This window comes from Microtus pennsylvanicus, chromosome 1 (assembly GCF_037038515.1).
Source record: "Microtus pennsylvanicus isolate mMicPen1 chromosome 1, mMicPen1.hap1, whole genome shotgun sequence".
Classification (NCBI taxonomy): Eukaryota; Metazoa; Chordata; class Mammalia; order Rodentia; family Cricetidae; genus Microtus; species Microtus pennsylvanicus.
The window spans coordinates 77,577,755-77,598,796 of NC_134579.1; the positions used below are offsets into that span (position 1 = coordinate 77,577,755).

A 21,042-nucleotide genomic window follows, 5' to 3' on the forward strand; every position below is an offset into this window, starting at 1 on the left:
ATTGAACCTAGGTTTTTGGAAGCTTTTGGAAGCCAGTGCTCTTAACTGCAGTCATCTCTATAACCCCATAGTTTGTGTAGCCTGACAGTCCCTGAATTTAGAGATCCCCGCCTGTCTCTGCCTCCTGAGTGCTGGGATTAAAGGTGTGCACCACACAGCCTGCGGGAACTTGACACTAACACAGGCATGAGCCAAGGACACCGCAGTGAGAAGTTGTCTTAACTGGATTCAACCATGCTCAGGACCACAGTATTTTAAAATCTTCAGAAAGAAGATGGGCTAGAAAGAAGGCTCACTTGTTATTTTGCAGGGGACCAAGTGTTTAGTTCCTAGAACCCACATGGCAGCCCACAACTACCCATAACTCCAGTTCCAGATTAGGTGCAGACCCTGTGGGCACTGACACTGTAAATAGAATTAGCCTGTCTTCTCACCACTAAGTAGTTCCTTTAGGGGCGCAGGTGTCAATCTGAGGACACCCATCACACACAGCACACCCACATACACGTAAGTAGACATACACATAAAAATTAACTTAGCTGGGTGTGGGGGCATGTCTTTAATCTCAGCCTTCAGGAGTAGTAAGAGTCAGGTTGTGTTGCTTTTTTTTTCCTTTTGTTTTGCAAAGCAGAATTTCTCTGTGTGGCTTTGCAGCCTGTCCTAGAATTCACTCTGTAGATCAGGCTGGCCTCAAACTCAAGATTCACCTGCCTCTGCCTCCCAGGTGAAGAGTTGGGCTATTTAACGTTCACAAATCTCTTTTGAGTCATCGCATCTTGCAGGTGCACACAGGGGAGTTTGAACCTAGCATCCTGGCACAACCTGGGGAAACTACCACAAACCCAGCCCTTTAAGAGAATCAAGTCTCCAGCTAACCAAGACTCAGTGCAGCAGCACTAGCTCTAGAGATGGCCCACGAGGACTCGTCTTTCCCAGCCTTTTCTTAGTTATAACTGTGCTCCTCCCAGCCACTCCACCAGATCCGCTTTCTGGACAGCCTTTATTGAGTCAGTATTGTTCTGACAACGCTCACAACTAAAGACAATCACCCTCCATCGTTCACCCAAGACCCTGCTCTCCTAAGACCTTGTCACTCTGCTGGAGGGGGCAGCCACAAGACAGACACCAGTTTTCAATCAAGCTTTTAATGAAAAGATCATAAAATAACAGTTTCTCAATACTGTACATTAAGACTGCACGCTTTTGAATGGAGAGATCCGTCCTGAATAAATCACTCTGACCTGAATGCATCCATCCAGACTCTTTAGGGATGTAAACTCAATGTGGTAAGTGGCAACAGTGGTGACCAGTACAGGAGTGCGATCCCTGCATCCCTCCCCTGCTCCGGGAAGGGCACAGAGGATGTGATCCCTCTTCCAGTTCCAATTAAATGAATAAAAAGATATACCCCATCCCTCCTGAGGTATTTGCACATGGGATGGATGGGGCCCAACCTGGGGCCCCTGGAGGAAACAAGTGATGGGTTAGGTACAGGGAGATTCCTTTAAGCACCTGGCCCCATGGGGCCCCACCAAATGGAGGGGGGGACCCTGGGAACTCCCTGACCCAAGTGAGGTCTGTTATGCAGCATTTGAGGTCAATAAATTACAGCAATAAATAGCAAGGTGAGGTAGGGGGAGGGGTCCCTGGTAGAAAGTTAAAGTAAGGTGACTGAAGCTGTAGGCATCCTAGGAAGGGGGTCCTGGGCAGCTCATTTCCACAGCTTCCACCCTTCCCGGGTTGGAATGTCAGACTGAGGTCGGGTCCCTCGCTAGCCCTCATTCCTGGCATCCAATTCATAGGTTCAGTAACATTGGCCCCATAGTGACTGGGGAAAGGAAGACCTTGGTCCTTTTAGTGGAGCACAGCAAGGTTTGAGAGCCTGTCTATTCTTTTCAGGCCTGTCCCTTGGCTTCTGCCTCCGTCCCTAGCACTTGCTCCCTGAGCCCTGCCCTCCTGGCTGCCCAGGATTCCCCCTACTCAGGAAGGCAGCAAGCAGTCGGCCTGCTGAAGCTCAGCAGATCGCACTCCTGCACAAGGACCTGAAGTCCAGTGAATACTGACAGTGTGGGCAGCAGGTGGGGACCTGGCTCCCCTCAGTGTTGATGGACGGAAACACACTTCCTGGGCCATGTGAGGTCAGGAGTCACTGGCTGAGGTGTATGGCTATGCTGCAAGTCTGAGATTCTTACACGTTCAAAAGTTCATCTTTTCCTTTTTTGCAATCTTGGAAGAGCCCTTGCAGTAGCTCGGTCCAGTGGGAGTGGGCACTGGCAGAGCAGGGCCTGCTTCCACCAGCCTGCCCTAAGTCTGAGAAATAAATACATTCATCACTGCACAGACATTGATAAAAAACAACACTGTTGAGAGTGTTCGCACCATCTGTAAGTCAGACCCTTCTGCTGCCCGAGGTGGGGTTTGCATATGATGGAGTCCGCTGAGCTTCATAAAGCTCCCTGCTTTTTGGCTTGACTGACTCTCACAGTAACTAACACAAGGCTCACGGGCAGGGCTGACATCCACCCCTTAGATGCAGCCAGGCGGCCTGGGGGCTGGTCAGCTTGGTGCACGCTCTTTGGTGGCAGCTGAGCTTGAAGAGACCCCCAAAATGGGGATTAGGGCTCAGGTGAAGCTAGGGGGAAGGGGTCTTCTAGTCCTTACCCAGCACCCAGGGCTGCCTCTGCCCTTGAGCTGCTCAAGGGTCAACGCAGAGGGACCCAGGAGGGAGGGGAAGAGGTCCCTGGGACTGGCCGTATAGCTGCTGAGGTCTGAAACTGTAAAAGTTTATGTAAACAATGAGATAAATATATTAGTATCTTTTTTTTTCTGAGCCCACTGAGGTTCCATACTCATTCAAAATGTGCTTTGGTTTAAAAAATAGGTTTTGTGAATTTGGGTATGAGCTTTTTTTCTTTTGATTTTTTTCTTTTAAATCTTTTTTTCCTACATGATGTCTGCTATTTTCTGTTTCCTGTTTCTCCAAAACATTCAGGAATCAAATGACTAAAAGAGAACTGTAAGCCACCTTGGCCTCCTATGGCCTGATTTCCTTGAGGCTCTTAACATACACACACACACACACACACACACACACACACAATCATAAGCATGCACCAATAGAAACAAAGGAAAAGGAAAAACAAACCAAGTGTCAATCCCGCCCAGCCCAACAACCCTTAAAATCTTAAATAGGAAACTAGTGTTTTGCTTTCTCATTAACATACAGACAAGGCTTGGTACAATACTCTGTTGCACAGACGTGCTGAGGGGCTCTGCTCCCAGTCCCTGAATTTCTGCACAGCAGATGAGGCTTCCCACAGCCTGGGAGGCCACATGGGATTCCCATGCCGTACAGACTTTGTGTCCTGTGGCGTAAGTGCTGGTGGGGTAGGGTAAAGTGGGGTGGGTAGGTAGAGAGCAGGGGCCAGCACGCCCTGCCTCTTCCCTGGGTAGAATGGGGCTCAATTCTTCACTCAGCTGCTCTGTCTCTGCAAGAGCAGAGAACAGATTACAGGTGTGAAGGATGAAGAACCGGGTCAGTGCAAGGGCACCATGTAGAGGTGCCCTCACTCTCACACTGCCACTCACTGGGTCCCTGAAATCACGCTGGAGGATCTCTGGAGGGGTGGGAGCAGGAAATGTGACTCTGCAATTTTTGGTCTGAAGTAAAAAAAAAAAAGTCGAAAGGAAAATGAAAAGCCATTTTCATTGTATCTATCAAGCAACATGATAAAGCCTACCGGCCCAGATCTGCGGCTCATCTGTGGCAGAGCACAGACAGCCTTGGTCTGGCCTTGCCCCTTGCTGGACCCCATGCAAGCACCCGAGGCTGGCTGACTTACAGTTTGACCCTGTACTTGCTAAGTGGAGGCTGCCCCTCACCTGACTCTGCAGTAGCTTCTTAGATACACAGAGCTCAGGAGAAGACAGGATGGGGCCGGCTCACTTCCACCTCACTCAGGCCCACACAGGGAGCTGCCCCTTCTCATGGCTTCTGTTATTCAGGTGCCCAGCACCTGCCCCACACACAGCATCCCCTAAAGAGCAATCATTCCTTCAGAGAACACTGAGGCCCACAAGGGGCTCAGGCCAGCCCAAGCCCAGTTTACTCCCACTGTAGGAAAACAAAACCAAGTGGCTCAGCCTCGACAGTACTGTGGTATTGAATTCAAGAGGTAGCAAAAGGTCACAAGGCTCTCCACCTTGTTTAGTGAGCAAGGAAGCAAAACGTCTGTGCATAAGCAACACACACACAGCCATGCACACACACACACATACCAACAAGAGTACCGATGGCCCTGGCACCAAGTCTGGCCTCCCCTCCACCCTCTGAAACTTCAGATCTTCCAGTTCAAACACCTCAAAAAACATATGAGAGTGGGGGGGTTCTCAATAAAATAAGTACCTCTATCAAGTGATATTCCTTGGAAATTATGGGAAAAGCCTGTTCTCCTGAGGAAGCCCAGGCAAGCAGGGCGCAGGACTGGGGAAGCCTTTGCACAAGAATGGCTTCTGGGGCCTTGGAGAGACAGGTTCAACCATGTCCACAGCACCAGGATGAGGGAAAATGACAGGGCGGGGGCAGCTGCCCCAGTTACATTCAGTCTGCAGAGCCAGGCTCATCCCCAAAGAGGCGGGAGGAAAATATTGTTCATTTTGGTTTTAAAAAAGAATTTTTAAAAACTGTAAAAAAGAAATAGGAACAGCTCAGTAGGAATAACAGCATTACAGGCCCAAAGGGCTCTTTAGTTGTAGAGAGGTAGGCAGTGGGGTCACCCTGACTGTCCAGTGCCAGCTAGCAGTTGCCACCCCAGTTCAAAGAGAAAGGAACTGCCACCCGACACCAGCTTCCCGACACCAGAGTCACACTGCACTGCAAAGATACAAGCACACATGCACACACACAGTTGAGGTCCCTGCCAGCTGAGGGCCTGCTCCAGGCACCACTTGACCATGGGAAGCCCTGTGCCTCCCCCAGCCCAGACCGCAGGTAAGGGACCAGGTCCCACTGACACCACATGATGGGCTCCCACCAGCTCTTCAGCAGCCCCTTCAGGGAGCTGGGGAGCCAAGTGGGCGGGGAGGTAGAATAGTCACCAGCACCACACGCACAGGGCTGGCCCGGGCAGCTTCTCTTCTCTCAGCTTCCCTTGGTACACTGTTGATTAAAGCTCTGGGTGTGGGGAAGCTGGGCCAGAGAAGCTGCCGGGAGCCTCGTGCCAGACATTGGGGTTCAACCCCTCCCACCATGCTTCTTTACTCCTCCTTCCGTGGGTTCCCAAGTGGCAAGTCTGCAGAGGGCTCCCTCGGGTCTTTGGCTTCTAGGAAGGGGAGGTGTGCATGCGCAGGTGGCTGATGAGGTTGCGCTGCTGGGTGAACTTGCCCCCACAGAGCTGGCACTCATAGGGTTTCTCACCTGAGTGCACACGCATGTGCTCTGTGAGGCGGTACTGGCGGGTAAAGCGCATGCCACACTCATCGCAGGCAAAGGGCTTCAGGCCCAAGTGGCTCCGCATGTGGCGTGTCATAGTGCCTCGCTGTGTGAACATCTTGCCACAGATGTTACAGGGGAAGGGCCGCGTCAACCAGTGTGTCTTCTCATGTTGCCGCAGTGTGGCCGGGTCCTTGTAGGTCTTCTCACAGACTGAGCACTTGAAAGGACGGGGCTCAGCTGCATAGGCTGCACTAGGTGTTGACAGGTCCTCAGCCTCCTCCTCTGCACCCCCACTGCCGGTCTCATAAGCTCCTTCTTCCTTGATGAACAACTCCTCCTCTGTGTGTGTCTCCACGTGAGCATTAAGCTGCTCGGAGCTGGGGAAGCCCTTGGCGCAAGGGATGCACACATAGAGGTTGTCTCCATACGACACTGTCTCATAGCCTTCCTGCCGGTACACATAGTGGGCACCAGGGTGGCCACTGCCCCCCTCACTCCCACTCTGCCCACTGTCCTCGCTCCCATCTTTGCCATTCTCCTCTTCTTCCTTGCAGGGGTATGGCGGCTCCCCATACGACCCACTGGGGCCACTTCCACCAACACTGCTGGCCAAAATGCCATTGGGAACCCTGTCCCCAAGCCCCTCACCTTCTTCCCCTGGGTTGGGACCCTTAATCCCAGTTTCTCTCCGGTCAAATGGGGACCCAGACACAGACTCCTTTTTGTTCCAATCTTTTTTGCGGGCTGAATGCCGTAGGCTCTTGCGAGGTTGCCCGCCCTGTCCTTCCAGCAGACTCGCGTGGTTTTCTTCAGCCCCTTCCAGATCCATGGGCTCATCAGGAGGGGGCCCTAGCTCAACAAATGAGGCACTGTTGCCAACAGGCAGCGTGGAGGCTGAAGTGGGTGCAGGTGAGTCATGCTGGCTGTCACTCAGCTGGGCAGGGTCCTCAGGAGTGAGGTGGGGGCCAGGGGTTGTAGGAGGTAAGGGAGGACTCTTCTTAGACAGATCCAGACCCAGTTCCTGCTCACAGCCCCCACTGCTCCCACTGGTGCTGTTGCTACAAGCCCCCAGGCCCACCTCCCCACCAGTTGGGCAGCCCCCCAGGCCCAGGCCATGTGTGCTCTCCTGGGTAGAACTGCCCAGAAAAAGCTCATCATCTGATCCTTTGGCCTGAGGGACCTCTTGGGGAACAGGGTGTCCTTTGCGCCCATCTACAAGCCCTGGATACCGAGCCTGGATGACAGAGGCTGTGGATAGCCGCTGACTACGGGTTGGTCGCCCCATACCAGCAGCGCCCACTCGGCCAGGGCCAAAGGGCTTGCCAGCTCGCTTCAGTTTGCGGCGGCAGAGGGCTGCCAACTCAGGCAGCTGGAGGTAGCTGGCAGCAGTGAGGAGAGTGCTGAAGTTGGGCTCAGATGGCTGGTCACTAGGCAGCAGCTTGCCCGTGTAGATGAAGTCCAGTATCTGCTGGAACACGGTGGAACTAACCATATCTGTATCTAGGTTGATGAGGTTATCATGCAGGACCAGGGACTTGAAGTAGATGCTACTAGCAGCCAGGACATTCTTGTGGGCCCGGAAGATAGAGTTCTCCACCATGATGATGACATCACACAGGAAGCCCTTGGTCCTCTGCTGGTTCAGCTGCAGCAGGAGCTGTTTTGAATGGCTGGGCAGCTCCATGTCTGGCCCCATGTCCCTGCGCCCTGCCCACGGGCACCACCTGTGGGCAAGAACAGGCAGGATAGTTAACCTGCAGCCTGCATGAAGGTCTGGCACAGGGTATGCACTGAGTTGTCCCAATTCCACCCTCCTGGGGCACAGTGTAACAGGACAGGTCTCCATTCACGAGAAAGGGGAGTGTATCTGCCCACCCCCTGCCATTCACTTACATGAAAAAAAAGAGGTTATGATAAATAAAGATGCTGAGCAAACAGTGGCTTACAGACTGGAGATGGCTTCTTGGTGCTCCTCATAGCCATCTGTAATTCCAGTTCCCGGGGATCTGACCCCTTATGACCTCCACAGGAGCAGACACACAAGTGGTGCACATATACACACGTAAGCAAAACACTTGGATACATAAACAGAAACAATTCTAAAAAAATTTAGTGAGGTTTGAATTTTACTTTGTTACTGGTTTCAATTCTAAGAGTCAGTCACTCCCAGGCTGAGAACATAAAAAGTGGGCAGCAGGTGGCAATGGAAGTTGGAGAGCAAATGTCCCTCTAACAAACTAGGGGCCACAGAATAAACTGGCCAGTCCTGCCTAGGCATGTAAACCCACAGGACTGGTCTTCCCAGATTTCCAGATTTTTGGGGGGCGGGGGCGGGGCGGTAATTTCCTTGTGTTGAAAAGTTAAATTTTAAAAGATAAAAAAAAAAGCAAGCAAACAAAAAACCCTATAAACCAAACCCAGTTCCTTTGGCAGTCTCTGGCCTGCCACCTTTGTTCTACCCTGGTATACTCTCAAACACCCCTCCAGGTAGACAAGGGTTCCCGGTTTGCTAGCTCCTGGTCCTGACTGTGATACTGTACTCTCTGTCCCTAACTGCTGGATCCTTACAAGCTCTCCACTATCTGGAGACACTAACTGAGCACTATCTGAGCCTGTGAACCTCATGGGCTCTGCATCCTTATTAGGAGAGACAGTTTGCCATCTGGGGTCTGGGAAAAGCAGTGAGTTGTCCCTTCCAGACAGGCTGCATAAACTTCCCTTGTAGTCACTAAGTAACACACTCACAAATGCCTCTGTCTCCAAAGGAACCTGTCAGCAGAACAGCAGTGTGTGCAGGTGGGGTCCAGGCTTTCTGTCCACCTAGGAGAAGCACCTCAGCCAAGCAGGACACACCAGACAGTGCCCCAGGGGGTCAGAAGTACTCCTAGTAGACCTCAGCTGCACTCAACTCCACATGCCCAGCCTTGTCTTCCACCCAAAAGGGGACATTCCAGTGCCTAAGTGGCTACCTGAGCCCACTCGAAAGCTTCCTGAAACCACAGGCCATGGAGACACTGCTACCAGCAATGCAGCACACCAAGAGTCTGGGGCTCCAACAGCTTACAAATAGCTCTGCATCTCCCCATTTAGGGTGCAATCTCTCCCTCTGTAGACCCACCTGACCTGGAACTCGATATGAAAACCAGACTGGGCTGTACTCACAAACTTGACCTCCCTTTCCTCTTGGAGCACCCGCATTAAATGGACTGTACACTACCATATGTGGCTTCTGGGTCCGATTTGTGTAAGGAGCTGAATTTCTCTGAAGCGCTCCACCACCTATGATGTCCTGCCCTTTCCTCGTCACAGTCCTGTCCACCTGGGTGGGCCTGCTATTTCCCCACAAATGACAAAAAGCTGTCTTCAACCCAACACCTGCCCTTGTTCAGAAGGAAATCCCATTTATCCCGGAGTTCCAGAATACACCGCGAACTAACACAGATGTACAACAACACCACTCAGTCTTCCAGAAAGCACTACCAGGGGGCTCAGCCTGTTCCTTGCTCACAACAGAAGCAAGTCAGAGATGACTAAGTGGTCCAGGCAATGAAAACCAAACTTGTCTACCAGCTAGGCAGAAACAAAGGGCAACAGCAGTGCCCACTCTGCTAGCAATGATACCTGGTGTCGCAGGCCTTGACCACAAGTCCTAGACTCTTCACATGCTGCCTGCCTGCTCTGTGCACATACAATGGACTCAAGTCAGGGCAGAGTCTACACTGCAAAGCTGTATAAAAGACCCAGAAAACCCCAAGAACTGGAAACCATGGTGATTCTTCCTTCTCCCAGCCTACCGGAGTGCCAGGGGCCCAGACACCATGTGAGCAGCAGCCGGCGGGGGTGGCCTCCTTGAGTACGCAGACTTCTTGAGGGTGCATCAAAGCCTGGTTACCTGGAAGAAGAAGGCAGGCATCAGTTAGGAGGGAAGAAAGGAGCGTGAAGGAGGGTCACATATTTTACTCCCAAACACAGGTCCACCAACAAAACAAGAGATGAAAGGAAAAAATGCGGGATCTAATATCTGGGAGACACTGACTAACTCCTAAAACACAGCGTAGATGTCCCACGCCTTTAATCCAACACCTTTAATCCTAGAACTCTCAGAGGCAGGCGGGTGTCTGCAAGTAAATTCTGCCTGCTCTATATAAGAGGGTTTGGGGTGGCCATGGAAAGACCCAGTCTTAAGAAAACAAAGAAAAGAAAAATCCCTGGAAGTCATCGTGGGAGGCTAAAGCAAGGTTGACCTTATTTACATAACAAGATCAAAATGGAACCACTAGTGGAAGGGCTGTGTATAACAGTCATCTGCCTCCTTTCCCTTCTCTTGGAGACACAGCACAGTTCAACCCTACAAAACAGCCAACAGCAGTCCCAGGTGAGGGGTGCTCCACTCTGAGTCCTACAGGATGAGGAATCTTGAGATTATAGATCCAACAGCCTGGTCTCCCCCTAGAAATCAGTAGAAAGAACCTGCAGCAGCCAGGAGCCCTTCTCTGCCAGCCCTTCCCCCACTCCTTGAGGGCAGGACCCTCAGGAATGTGACCAGACCTGGGGTGCAGGCCTTAGGCTGAGGTCTCTGTCCTTGGCTTCAGGGGGTTAGCTGTCTCTCCTGCCCTGGGAGCAGCTCCATTATCCCAAAGGCCACAGAACAAAGAACTAGTTCTGAAGCTCAAGTTTGAAGCTAGCTGGTCACCCAAAGGACAAGGGACAGAAGCCAACAAAACTGGCGAGATGGGTAACAACCATAGAACCAGGTAACTCATATTAGCCAGCCAGACACCTGCCAAGCAGCCTAAACCAGCCCTGTCCGCCTTCTGCCTTCCCAAATCCAGAAACTACAGAGCCCTCGGTAGGGACTGGGACAGCAGGAGTGCCTGCTGTGCAGCAGGTCAGTCTGAATGGCTCGTCAAGGTCCTTACAGTGCCCTCCACCAGGGGGAGATAAAGCCAGCCCTACAGAGAGCTTGAGTCCTCATTCCACAGGAAGCCCTGTACCTACAAATCACTGCTCTCTTCTTCCCAGTCCGGTCCGAATGATGGCGACCTGGTGTCTACCCTAAGTACTTCCCTTGGAGAAGCTAGTGCCTGGGGGACTGAGGACTGAGAAGTGGCTAGATAAGTCTGCCCAGGAAAAGCCAGATAACACCCAGCAGCTCCTAACAGGTAGCAGTGCCTATTAACTAAGGATAACAAGCCTGACAGGACTGGGAACCCAAAATGGGCACCTATAGCCACCTGGGTCAGTGGGACAGATGACCTTGGATCTCAGGGCTGACCAAAACAAATCCTTCTGAAGCCAAGGAAAAGGAGAAAGCCAGCACAGAAACTGCCTTTTGTCTAGAAACCTCCAGTTACACAGGCTTCCCCTGTGGGTGGGCCCAGTAAGTCTGACCTCTGCAGCCAAGGTCCAACTTGCTCTACTGTAAACACAAATAGAAGAAATAATACAAGTCTGGGTTACTTTCCCGGCCCCCACATTAGATATCAGTATATGGCCTTGATGGAATAGTATGCACCCATTTATCCTCCTTTTTCACTACTTCCCATCACAGAAAAGTTAGAGGCACGTGCCGCCCTCTCTGAGGGTTGTCTGTGAACACAGAAATGGGCTAGCATAGTACACATACACCACACAGCACAGCACACACCATACAGCTCCCTCCCTCCAAGAGGTTTTAGAGATGCATTTAACTCAGGGTACCACAGCCTCGTAATATTCTACACTACAGGACACTAGTGATTTTACCCTTTGGTCTCATGACCAAATAATCACTGACCCATAGGATAAAATTCTAATAGTCTTTCAGATGAGGTTGCATATATCTCAGGCTGACTTCCAACTTGCAGCAAGATGAACTTCACCCACCTCTATCTTCCAAGAGCTGGGGTTACAAGCAACACATAACCACCTCAATATGTGACACTTAAATAATTTCTACTAACTAACTGATTTTGTGCTACACCACTTTGGGAAAAAATAAGACTGAACTACATATTCTTTCATATTTTAAACCAGGTGTGAAGGCTCCGAGCTATATTCTCAATACTTAGAAGGCCTCAGAGGCACAAGGATTACATGTTCAAAACCATTATGAACATCAGACTAAAACCTGCCTCAAAAACAAGGGCCAGCCTAATTGTGGAGGCACACTCCTTTAATCCCAGTTCAAGGCCAGCCTAATCTACTTAGCTCCAGGAGAGACAGAGAACTGACTGGTTGTCCTCCGACCACCACCACCTCACACACACACACACACCTCACTCACACACACACACACACACACACACACACACACACACACACACACACAGTACAAAGAAAGGACAGGCAGATAAATTCCAGTCACTGGCTGAGCGGAAGATGCCATTTACAAACTCTACAAAAGGCAAAACCGTCGCTCCTGACTCCTCCAACTGGAGCGCCATTGGTGTCTCCAGTCAATGAAAGCCCAGTCCCGCACAATCTAGCATTCATTCACCCTACTTGCCCAACGAATGCAGCATTCAAATAGCCGATGAAATCGACAGACAGCAGAGCCTGAGTTTCCCACCATCAGCTACTGCCTCCTGCCCCTCAGAATGAAACTTGACTGGGGGAAGGACCGCCATGACCCTGCTGAGGAAAAGGATACAGGGTCCATGTAGCCTTAAGAACTAGGGAAGGAGAAGGCTTCCTCTTCCCTATACTCAACAATGGGATAGGAGAGCCTTGCTATGGCCCAGCGTTTATAAAGACTTGAGAAAGATTTTAAGATGAAAGCAATTCGTGTTTAAGGAAGAAATTAAGAAAGACTCCACTCTATCCTTCCAAAAAGTGCTGCCCCAAAATCAGCCTAGACACCCACCTTGCCCAGTGCCATGGTCTCCAGAAGCTGCACACTCAGCGCCGTGCTGTGCTGTGCCTCCTGGAACTCTCTAGACATCAAGCTGGTAGCTCAGCTTCTAGGACAAGAGGACTTCAGGCCCAGACTCTGGGTGTGGTTTCAAGCCACATGATACTCCTCACCCTTCTACTCAATGCCTGATTCCCTCAGGCAGGAATGAACCCTGCTGGAGGCATCCTAGGGCACCTGGACTGGAATTCCTCTGCTTCACACCCAGTCAGGAGGCCTGGTGAAGAGGGGAAAGGCCAGGAAAGGGGGCCATCCCACTCAACACTCTGGAGAACCTTCTCATCCTGTCTTTTTTCCTTATCCTGGCAGCCATACTTTTCCAGAAGTGTGCTTCCGCAGAAGGTCTGGGGGACTAAGAGGAGGCTCCTGCCTGGCTCATCCCAAGGAGTTTCTTCTACCATCCACATTCCTGAGTGCCACTACCAGGAGAGGGATAAGTTATGAGCCCAGGAGCACCGATGAACAGAGCATGGCGACTCGGCAGCTTCTATACCCCAGAGATTTAAGCACATCTAACTAGTACCAGCGTCAAAGAGGGCCCCAGAGACTTACTACTGTCTGTAACCTCAGTGAGAGAAGTTGGTTTCACTCACCATTATGGCAATCTCATATTCCACATGTGGCTCTCCTCAAGCCTGGACTGCCTGTAAGAGATTAAGCAACTGAGAATCTAGACGATTCCCAAAGCCTAGTTCAGAACCTAACTACTGGCACAGCCACAAACTGGAGATTCCATTTAACCCTGTGCCTGTCCTGGACTCCTCCATGAAACCCTATCCATCCTGGCCTTCTACATCTGCCCAAGTGAGATAGGTTTTCTAGGGGTGGGGGGCTGTGCAGTGACTGAACAGGTCTGAGCAGGTCTGGTGTCAGTGAAGCCTCCCACAGGCTTGAGGACCATTATCTCTACCTCCAGCTGCAGATAAGGTTCTTGGGGGTTAAGCAACTTGCCCACAGAAAAGAGTACACAGGTAGCAGAGTGAGAACTGACTGAGAAGGGGGCTGTGGTCAATTTTTCTCACTCCCAGGAAGGGCCTCTAACTACAGAGCTTTTTCCTCACTCAGGAAGGGCCTCTAACTACAGAGCTGCTAGGAGGAACTCAGGCTCCTTCCCCTCCCAGCCCTGGAGGTCTTGAAGCCTTACTCATGTTAAGGCCTAGGGTTCAAATCCAGCGTCACAAAAAATTAACAATACCCTCCCCACACACCTGCCTTTTCTCATGAACTAACTGGCTGTGAGGGCACAAGTCTAGCTCCTCCATCAGAAGACACAAAGTGAAGCCACTAATCAGCATGAACTAGGAGTTAGGGGGTTTGGTGACTCTCTAACAATACCCCTAGCCAGGTGTGCTGACCTCCTGCCCTTTAGGTTTGGGCTTGGTAGTGGGTGGGGCTCATTGCTCTGGGCAAGCCCAGCCAAATAATTCAGCCCAGATCTGGATACTAGCCAGCCACTCCTGGCTCTCTCCCAAGCCATCCTCCTGGAAAGCAAGAGGCACTTCAAATGCCAAGAGCCCAGCCCTCCTCTTGTCGCGGCTCCTCTGAGATGCAACACTCAGGTTCTACGAAGAACATAGGTGCCATGGTATCAGACACAAGGACTGGCCTCCTCCTCAATCCAACGGGCAGCTCTTGCAAAGGGGAGAGAGACACCACTCTAGCCTATGGCCTTTTTCAAATCTATCCTGAAATGTTCCAGGGACCTATTAGAGACTTGCTTGCTGCCTGCTTGAAGCCGACTGCCTAGACAGAGACCACCTGTCCAAGCATGCTGCTCCCACAGCAAGGCAAGTAACCCTGACTATAAGAAAGACCAGAGGGATGAGAGGCACCGTGCAGCACCAATAACACCAGGCCCTGCACCCTTGAAGGCACAGCCTCATCCCAGTCCATTTAACTTCAGTGTCAGTATTCCTTGCCATATCAGCTCCAGGCCACTCTAGCTGACAGCAGGAGAATCTTCATTGACAAAGTCAAATAATAATTTGAGATTGTGATGAATTATTACAGAAACCAGATCACTTGCAACACAACAGGAGCTTTAAAGACAAACAGGCTGAACCAAGCAATAGGGGCACACGCCTTTAATTCCAGCATTTGAGAAGCAGAGGCAGGTGGATCTGAGTGAGTTCGAGACCAGTCTGGTCTCAAAGAGAAGATCAACCAGGCAGTAGTGGCACACACCTTTAATCCCTGCACTTGGGAGGAAGAGGCAGGCAGATTTCTGTGAGTTTGAGGCCAGCCTGGTCTACAAGAGCTAGTTCCAGAATAGGTTTCAAAACTACAAAGAGGGGCTGGAGAGATGGCTCAGAGGTTAAGAGCACTGGCTGCTCTTCCAGAGGTCCTGAGTTCAATTCCCAGCAACCACATGGTGGCTCACAGAGATCTGGCGCCCTCCTCTGGTATGCGGGCATATATGGAGGCAGAATGTTGTATAATAAATGAATGAATGAATAAATAAATAAATAAAGCCGGGCGGTGGTGGCACACGCCTTTAATCCCAGCACTAGGGAGGCAAAGGCAGGTAGAGTTTGAGGGTTTGAGGCCAGCCTGGTCTACAAAGACTCTATGACAGCCAGGGCTAAACAGAGAAACCCTGTCTCAAAAAAAAATGTGTGTGTGTGTACATATATATATTATATATGTTATATATTATATATATTTACATATTATCTGGGGGTTTTTTCTTGGTTTTTTGAGACAGGGTTTCTCTGTTTAACAGCCCTGACTGTCCTGGAACTAGTTCTTGTAGATTAGGTTGGCCTCAAACTCAGAGATCTGCCCTCTACCTTCCAGGTGCTGGGATTAAAAGTGTGAGCCATCACCACCAGGCTTATGTGTTATATATTTTATGATATATAATGTATGGGTAAGAATTCAAGAGACAGGGCAGAACAAAGTAATGGTCCCCCCACAGACCTCTCCAGCCTAGCTCAAGGAGTAGCGGTAGCAGCACTGTGAGTCTTATAATGCAGGTGCTTAGGCCCTACTATAAACTCCAGGAAGAGTCTGATCATTTCCTTAGATTCATTCGCTCATTATTAGGGAGGAGCACATGAACAGGCCACAGCATATATATGGGTGTAAAATGACATCTTGTAGAAGTTGGTTCTCTCCTTCAAACATGGTTCCCTGGGATCCAACCCAAGTCATTAGGCTTGTTGACAAGCACCTTTACCAGTGAATCACCTCACCAACCCAAGAGCCTGCATCTTAGCCCCTGGAGATGTAACACATTTAGTTATAAGATACACTGTCAGGAGCATGAGCTTCCCACTTCTAGAAAAGCCCACGGAACTGCATTTATACCAAGCACTCAACAGTGATAAGACACATTCTCTAAGCCAACAAGTCCAGTAGCTGGTGACTATAAATGGTATACCTAGAAAGAGATAGTAGAGGCCCAGGATTGATACCATAGGCACCCTCAACAGTGACTGTAACTAAGGAAGGGTACGGGGCCTTTCTGGGTAACATACATTAGTTAGAGAAGAGGCATGGGCCAGGCAGTGGGGACCAAGCATTTAATCCCAATACTTGAAAGGCAGAGACAGATCTGAGTTCGAGGCCAGTCTGGTTTACAGAGTGAGTTCCAAAACAGCCAGGGCTACACAGAGAAACCCTGTCTCAGAGAGCGAGAGAAGAGAGACAGAGGGAGAAGAAGAGAGGAGGAACAGGTGGTGGGAAGAGAAGAGGCTCTGGGCTGGTGAGATGGTTCAGCACATTGCCACCAAGTTTAACAAGCTTAAGTTGAGTTTAATACCAGGGACCCACATAGTGGTAGTGACATACAGTTACTCTGTAGAATGACTCCTACAGAAGCTGTGCTCTGCTCTCCTAAAGTACGATGTCCACCCATACACTACACTATGTCCCACCATGTAGCCCTGGTTGTCCAGGAACTATAGAAAACAGGTTGACCTCAGCCTTCCTCCTGCTTCCAAGTGCTGGAATTTTAACGTCACTACAACCAAGGGTTAATATACTGTCATCATCCCCAACACAGGGTTTCTCTGTCTAACAGTCCAGACTGTCCTGGAAATCTCTCTGTAGACCAGGCTGGCCTCGAACTCATGGAGATCGCCTGTCTCTGCCTTCCAAGTGCTGGGATTAAAGGTGTGCGCCGCCATCACCCAGCAATAAATAGATATTTTTTTTAAAAAGAGAAGGCTCTGGTACAGGACACACTAGTATAAAAGAATCTGTTGAGTTCAAACTCCAACACTAAAAAAGAAAAAAGAAAAAAAAAGCTAAAGTAAATGTGTAAGGAAGGACAAACAGTGACAGCAGAGGCAAGGAGGCAGAAATTCCACAGGCAAGGAGTTGAAAGGGCACCAGGAAGCTGGGCCACCCAGCTGGAAGGACTATCACAATCATCTCCTCTGCCTGGGGACATCCTTCAAATGAGATAACTGAACCCCAGAGGGAGGTGTATGTCACAGCTGAGTCACTAGGCAGCCACCTAGCCCAAGGCTGTGGGAGACAAGACTCCAACTTCCCTAAAACCAACCCTAGCAGCCAAAGAAGTATTAAATCAAGTAGGAACTCTACAGAAGTAAAACAGAAAACCTATGAGGTCTCTTAAACTTTATAAACACATCTTTCTATGTAGTCATCTCCCCAAGAAACAGCTTCTTCACTCACTGGTAAAAGCTGGGGTGAGACCAGGCACAGTGACACATGCCTATAGCTCTAGCACTGAGTGTCTGAGCCTAAAGATCACCATGAAGCCTGTAATACGGAGTAAGAGCCTGTCTCAAAGACACCAAAAGCAGGCACCCCAAACCCCACTATGCCCATGATAGTATGACCTCTAACTAGGACAAACTTTAAGATAGTAGTATGCTCCTACTTGGTCTACAAGAGCTAGTTCGAGGACAGGCTCCAAAGCTACAGAGAAACCCTGTCTCAAAAAACTAAAAAAAAAAAAAAAAAAAAAAAAAAAAAAAAGGTTGGGGGCTGGAGAGATGGCTCAGTGGTTAAGAGCATTGCCTGCTCTTTCAAAGGTCCTGAGTTCAATTCCCGGCAACCACATGGTGGCTCACAACCATCTGTAATGATGTCTGGTGCCCTCTTCTGGCCTGCAGACATACAGACAGAACATTGTATATATAATAAATAAATAAATTTTAAAAAAAAAGGTTGGTAGTATGTTTCATGAGAGTCAACAAAAATATAAGCCTAAATATTTCATGTCAGAAAGTATTGATGGATTTGTAAATTTAGCTGGCCGTGGCAACACACTCCTTTAATTCCAACAGAGGAGGGTTCTCTGTGATTTCTAGTCCAGTCTGGTCAAAATAATGAGTTCTTTTGTCATTCAAGGATGGTAACAGTACTTGTTTCAGATAGATAGATATGGCAGAGACAGACAGATAACAAATATTTGTTTATTCATTATAAACTATTTGTGTATTTACTTATGGTTTTCTGAGTGAAGGTAGAGACTCTGTGTAGCCCTGGCTGTCCTAAAACTCACGCTGTAGACCAGGTAGGCCTCAAACTCAAGAGATCCACCTGACTCTGCCTCCCAAGTGCTGGGATTAAAGGCGTGCACCATCACTGCCCGCTCAGCTAAAAGTTATTGTTCTTCCAGAAGACCCCATTTCAGGCAGCTCACAAATGCCCGTAACTCCAAATCCACGGTGCCCCAACAGCTCTGTTCCCTCAAGGCACCTGTGTTCATACGCACATACTCAAAAGAACATACACAAACATAACTAAAAATAAATCTAGGGGCTGGAGAGATAGCACAGGGGTTAAGAGCACTGGTTCTTAAAAGACTCAGAATCCATGTGGTGACTCACAACCTTCCCAATTCCAGGCAATCCAATGTCCCCTTTCTCTGCAGGCACCAGGTACAACTTGGTTTACAGACGTTCTTGAAGGAAAAACACCCATTAAAAATAAAATAAATAGCTGGGCGGTGGTGGCGCACGCCTTTAATCCCAGCACTCGAGAGCCGAGGCAGGCGGATCTCTGTGAGTTCGAGGCCAGCCTGGTCTACAGAGCTAGTTCCAAAAAAACTACAGCGAAAGCCTGTCTCGAAAAACAAAAACAAAAAGTATATATACTTATAATACACAACTCATATTATCTGGCCACAATGTTTGTTATAATATCCTAATTTCCTAGAACTAATCTCTAAAACTACTAAGGAAACCGAGAATGCTCTGTATAAAACTCTCAAAGCAAGCTGGGTGGTGGTGGCACAACCCTTTAATCCCAGCACTCAGGAGGCAGAGGCAAGCAAATCTTTGTGGTCTACAAAGTAAGTTCCAGGATAGCTAGGGCTACACAGTGAAACCCTGATGGGGGAGGGGGAGGAAATCCCAAAGCAGCCCCACCTGAAGAGTCACCTGATCAAAAGACCCAGTACAGGGTTCCCAACATTGCACAACTCTATTAACAAAGCAGAGTTGGGGGGGGTGTCTTTCCAAGATTCAGGACCCACAGGAGACCACACATAAAGCATCATCCAGTCCTAATGTAAAGCCACACTGTCATATGTGAAGGAGAGCAAGTATGCCTAACTTTACAGATATCTCTACCTAAGGACCAGATAGGGAGGAAAGGCAGAGTCAGAGCCAGTCTGAGAGCTTGTCTAGCATGTACAAGATGCAAGATTTCATCCCTAGCACAGCAAGCAAAAAGGACAGCAAAATTTTACCTCAGCAGCTAAAGGAGCTTGCTGACTTCCATGGAAGCAGATGGTGGGAAAGAACCAATCCCACAAATTGTCCTCTGACTTCCATGCCAGAGAGCAATGGTGGCGCACGCCTTTAATCCCAGCACTTGGGAGGCAGAGGCAGGCGGATCTCTGTGAGTTCGAGACCAGCCTGGTCTACAGAGCTAGTTCCAGGACAGGCTCCAAAACCACAGAGAAACCCTGTCTCGAAAAACCAAAAACCCTGTCACAATATTCTTCGGGATGTTCTTCTGGTTTTCAGACATGGTCTCATACAGCCCAGGCTAGCCATGAATTCCTACTCCTCCTGCCTCCACTTTCTGAGCATTGGAATTACAAGAATGTGCCGTGCCCAGCTTTTGCCTTTTTTGGTTGGTGGTGGTAGTTTTTGGAGTCAGGGTTTGGTTTCTGTATTGCCCTGGCTGTCTGGAACTCACTCTAGACAATGCTGGCCTCCAACTCAGAGGTCTGTCTGCCTGCCTCTGCCTCAGAATTCTGATATTAAAGGTATGTGCCACCACCTCCTGGCTGACATTGCAATATTTTTTTCCATGAAAATGTCCAAATCCTAGATATACTGGCTTTCTAGCACACTTAAAGTGTAACAACTTTTTTTTTTTAAACTGAGATAGGGTTTCACTGTGTAGCCTTGGAGAGCCTGGAACTCAGAGCCCTACCTGCCTCTGTCTCCAAGAGCTAGGATCAAGGCATGCATCCAGGTAGAGCAGTGGTTCTCAATCCATTTGGGGGTCAAGTATCAGATATCCTGCATATCAGATATTTATTACAATTAATAGCAAAATATTACAAAAATAGCAAAATAACAATTATGAAGTAGCAACAAAATAATTTTATGGCTGTCATCACAGCATGAGGAACTATATTAAAGGGTCGCAGCATTAGGAAGGCTGAGAACCCCTGAGCTAGAATAACAATTTTTAAATAAATGAACGAAAGGGTTGTTTGAAACGGCATCTCAGGCTCTGGGGCTGTGGGTACAACAGAGACCAGTGGGGGAGGGTGCTACCAGGAAGCAGGATGTGTGGATGAGCATTCTGCCTGCTGGGGGCATGAAGTCAAAGTCCCCTTCTACCCAAAGAAGGCTAAGCAAGCAGTGAGCTCTTATCAGCGTCCATACATGCATGGAATGTGGGACTTTGGAAACAATCCTCTCCCCTCAGCAGTACAGGGGCTGCCTCAGGCTCACACCTGGCCTTCTGGAGTTTAGGTTCACTCATTACAGTCAAAGGGCAATCCAAGCCCAGTGCCTGATCACCTGGAGGCACTTTCAGAAGGCTGTGGCTCAGTTTCTCCCTTCCTGGCTCCAGCCCCTGGGCTCATCTTCTTAGGACACCCTGCTCCCAATACCACCAGGGGCGTGACTGAGCACCCCTCTTTTGTCCACATTGAAAAAAAATATTAGGAGAGCTGGCGTGGCACCCTTTTAATCCCAGCACTGGGGAGGCAGAGGCAGGTGGATCTCTGAGTTCAAGGCCAGCCTGGTCTGTGGAGGGGTTCCAGGACAGTCAAAGCTGCACAGAGAAGCCCTGTCTCAAAAAAACAAAAAACAAACAAAAACAAAATCCTAGAAGGGAAGGTTGTCAGGTATCCTAGAAGAAGAGAAGGCTGTCAGGTCTGAAGTACAGTCCCCAGGTTTTCACCAAGGCCCTCTCTTGCAGTTGCTCTGCAAAGGTACCGTGCCAGAGACCAGAAATCCCAGAAGGGGCTGTTATTTTTTTTTTTGTTTTTTTTTTTTTGTTTTTTTTGGTTTTTCGAGACAGGGTTTCGCTGTGGCTTTGGAGCCTGTCCTGGAACTAGCTCTTGTAGACCAGGCTGGTCTCGAACTCACAGAGATCCGCCTGCCTCTGCCTCCCGAGTGCTGGGATTAAAGGCGTGCGCCACCACCGCCCAGCGGGGCTGTTATTATTAAAGCTAAATCTTTAAGGTCTAGGGAAGCCTTCTCTGCCTTCTAGCCCCTGAGGTGGGGAACCCTTCAGCTTTGAGAGCCATCACCCATTACACTTGAAC

The 21,042-nt window shown here is 49.5% G+C and overlaps 1 protein-coding gene across 1 annotated transcript in view; it reads right to left on the minus strand.

Annotated features, from left to right (window-relative positions):
* Positions 1–828: 828 nt before the first annotated feature.
* Positions 829–21,042, minus strand: part of Hic2 (HIC ZBTB transcriptional repressor 2) — a 28,299-nt gene continuing 8,085 nt past the window's right edge. Inside the window, exons 2-3 of the mRNA XM_075970284.1 lie at positions 9,229–9,326; positions 829–7,158 (exon numbers count right to left, since the gene is read on the minus strand). Coding sequence (XP_075826399.1) covers positions 5,322–7,158; positions 9,229–9,254 — 1,863 coding nt within the window. The 5' untranslated portion in view covers positions 9,255–9,326 and the 3' untranslated portion in view covers positions 829–5,321. The remainder of the gene's footprint in view (positions 7,159–9,228; positions 9,327–21,042) is intronic.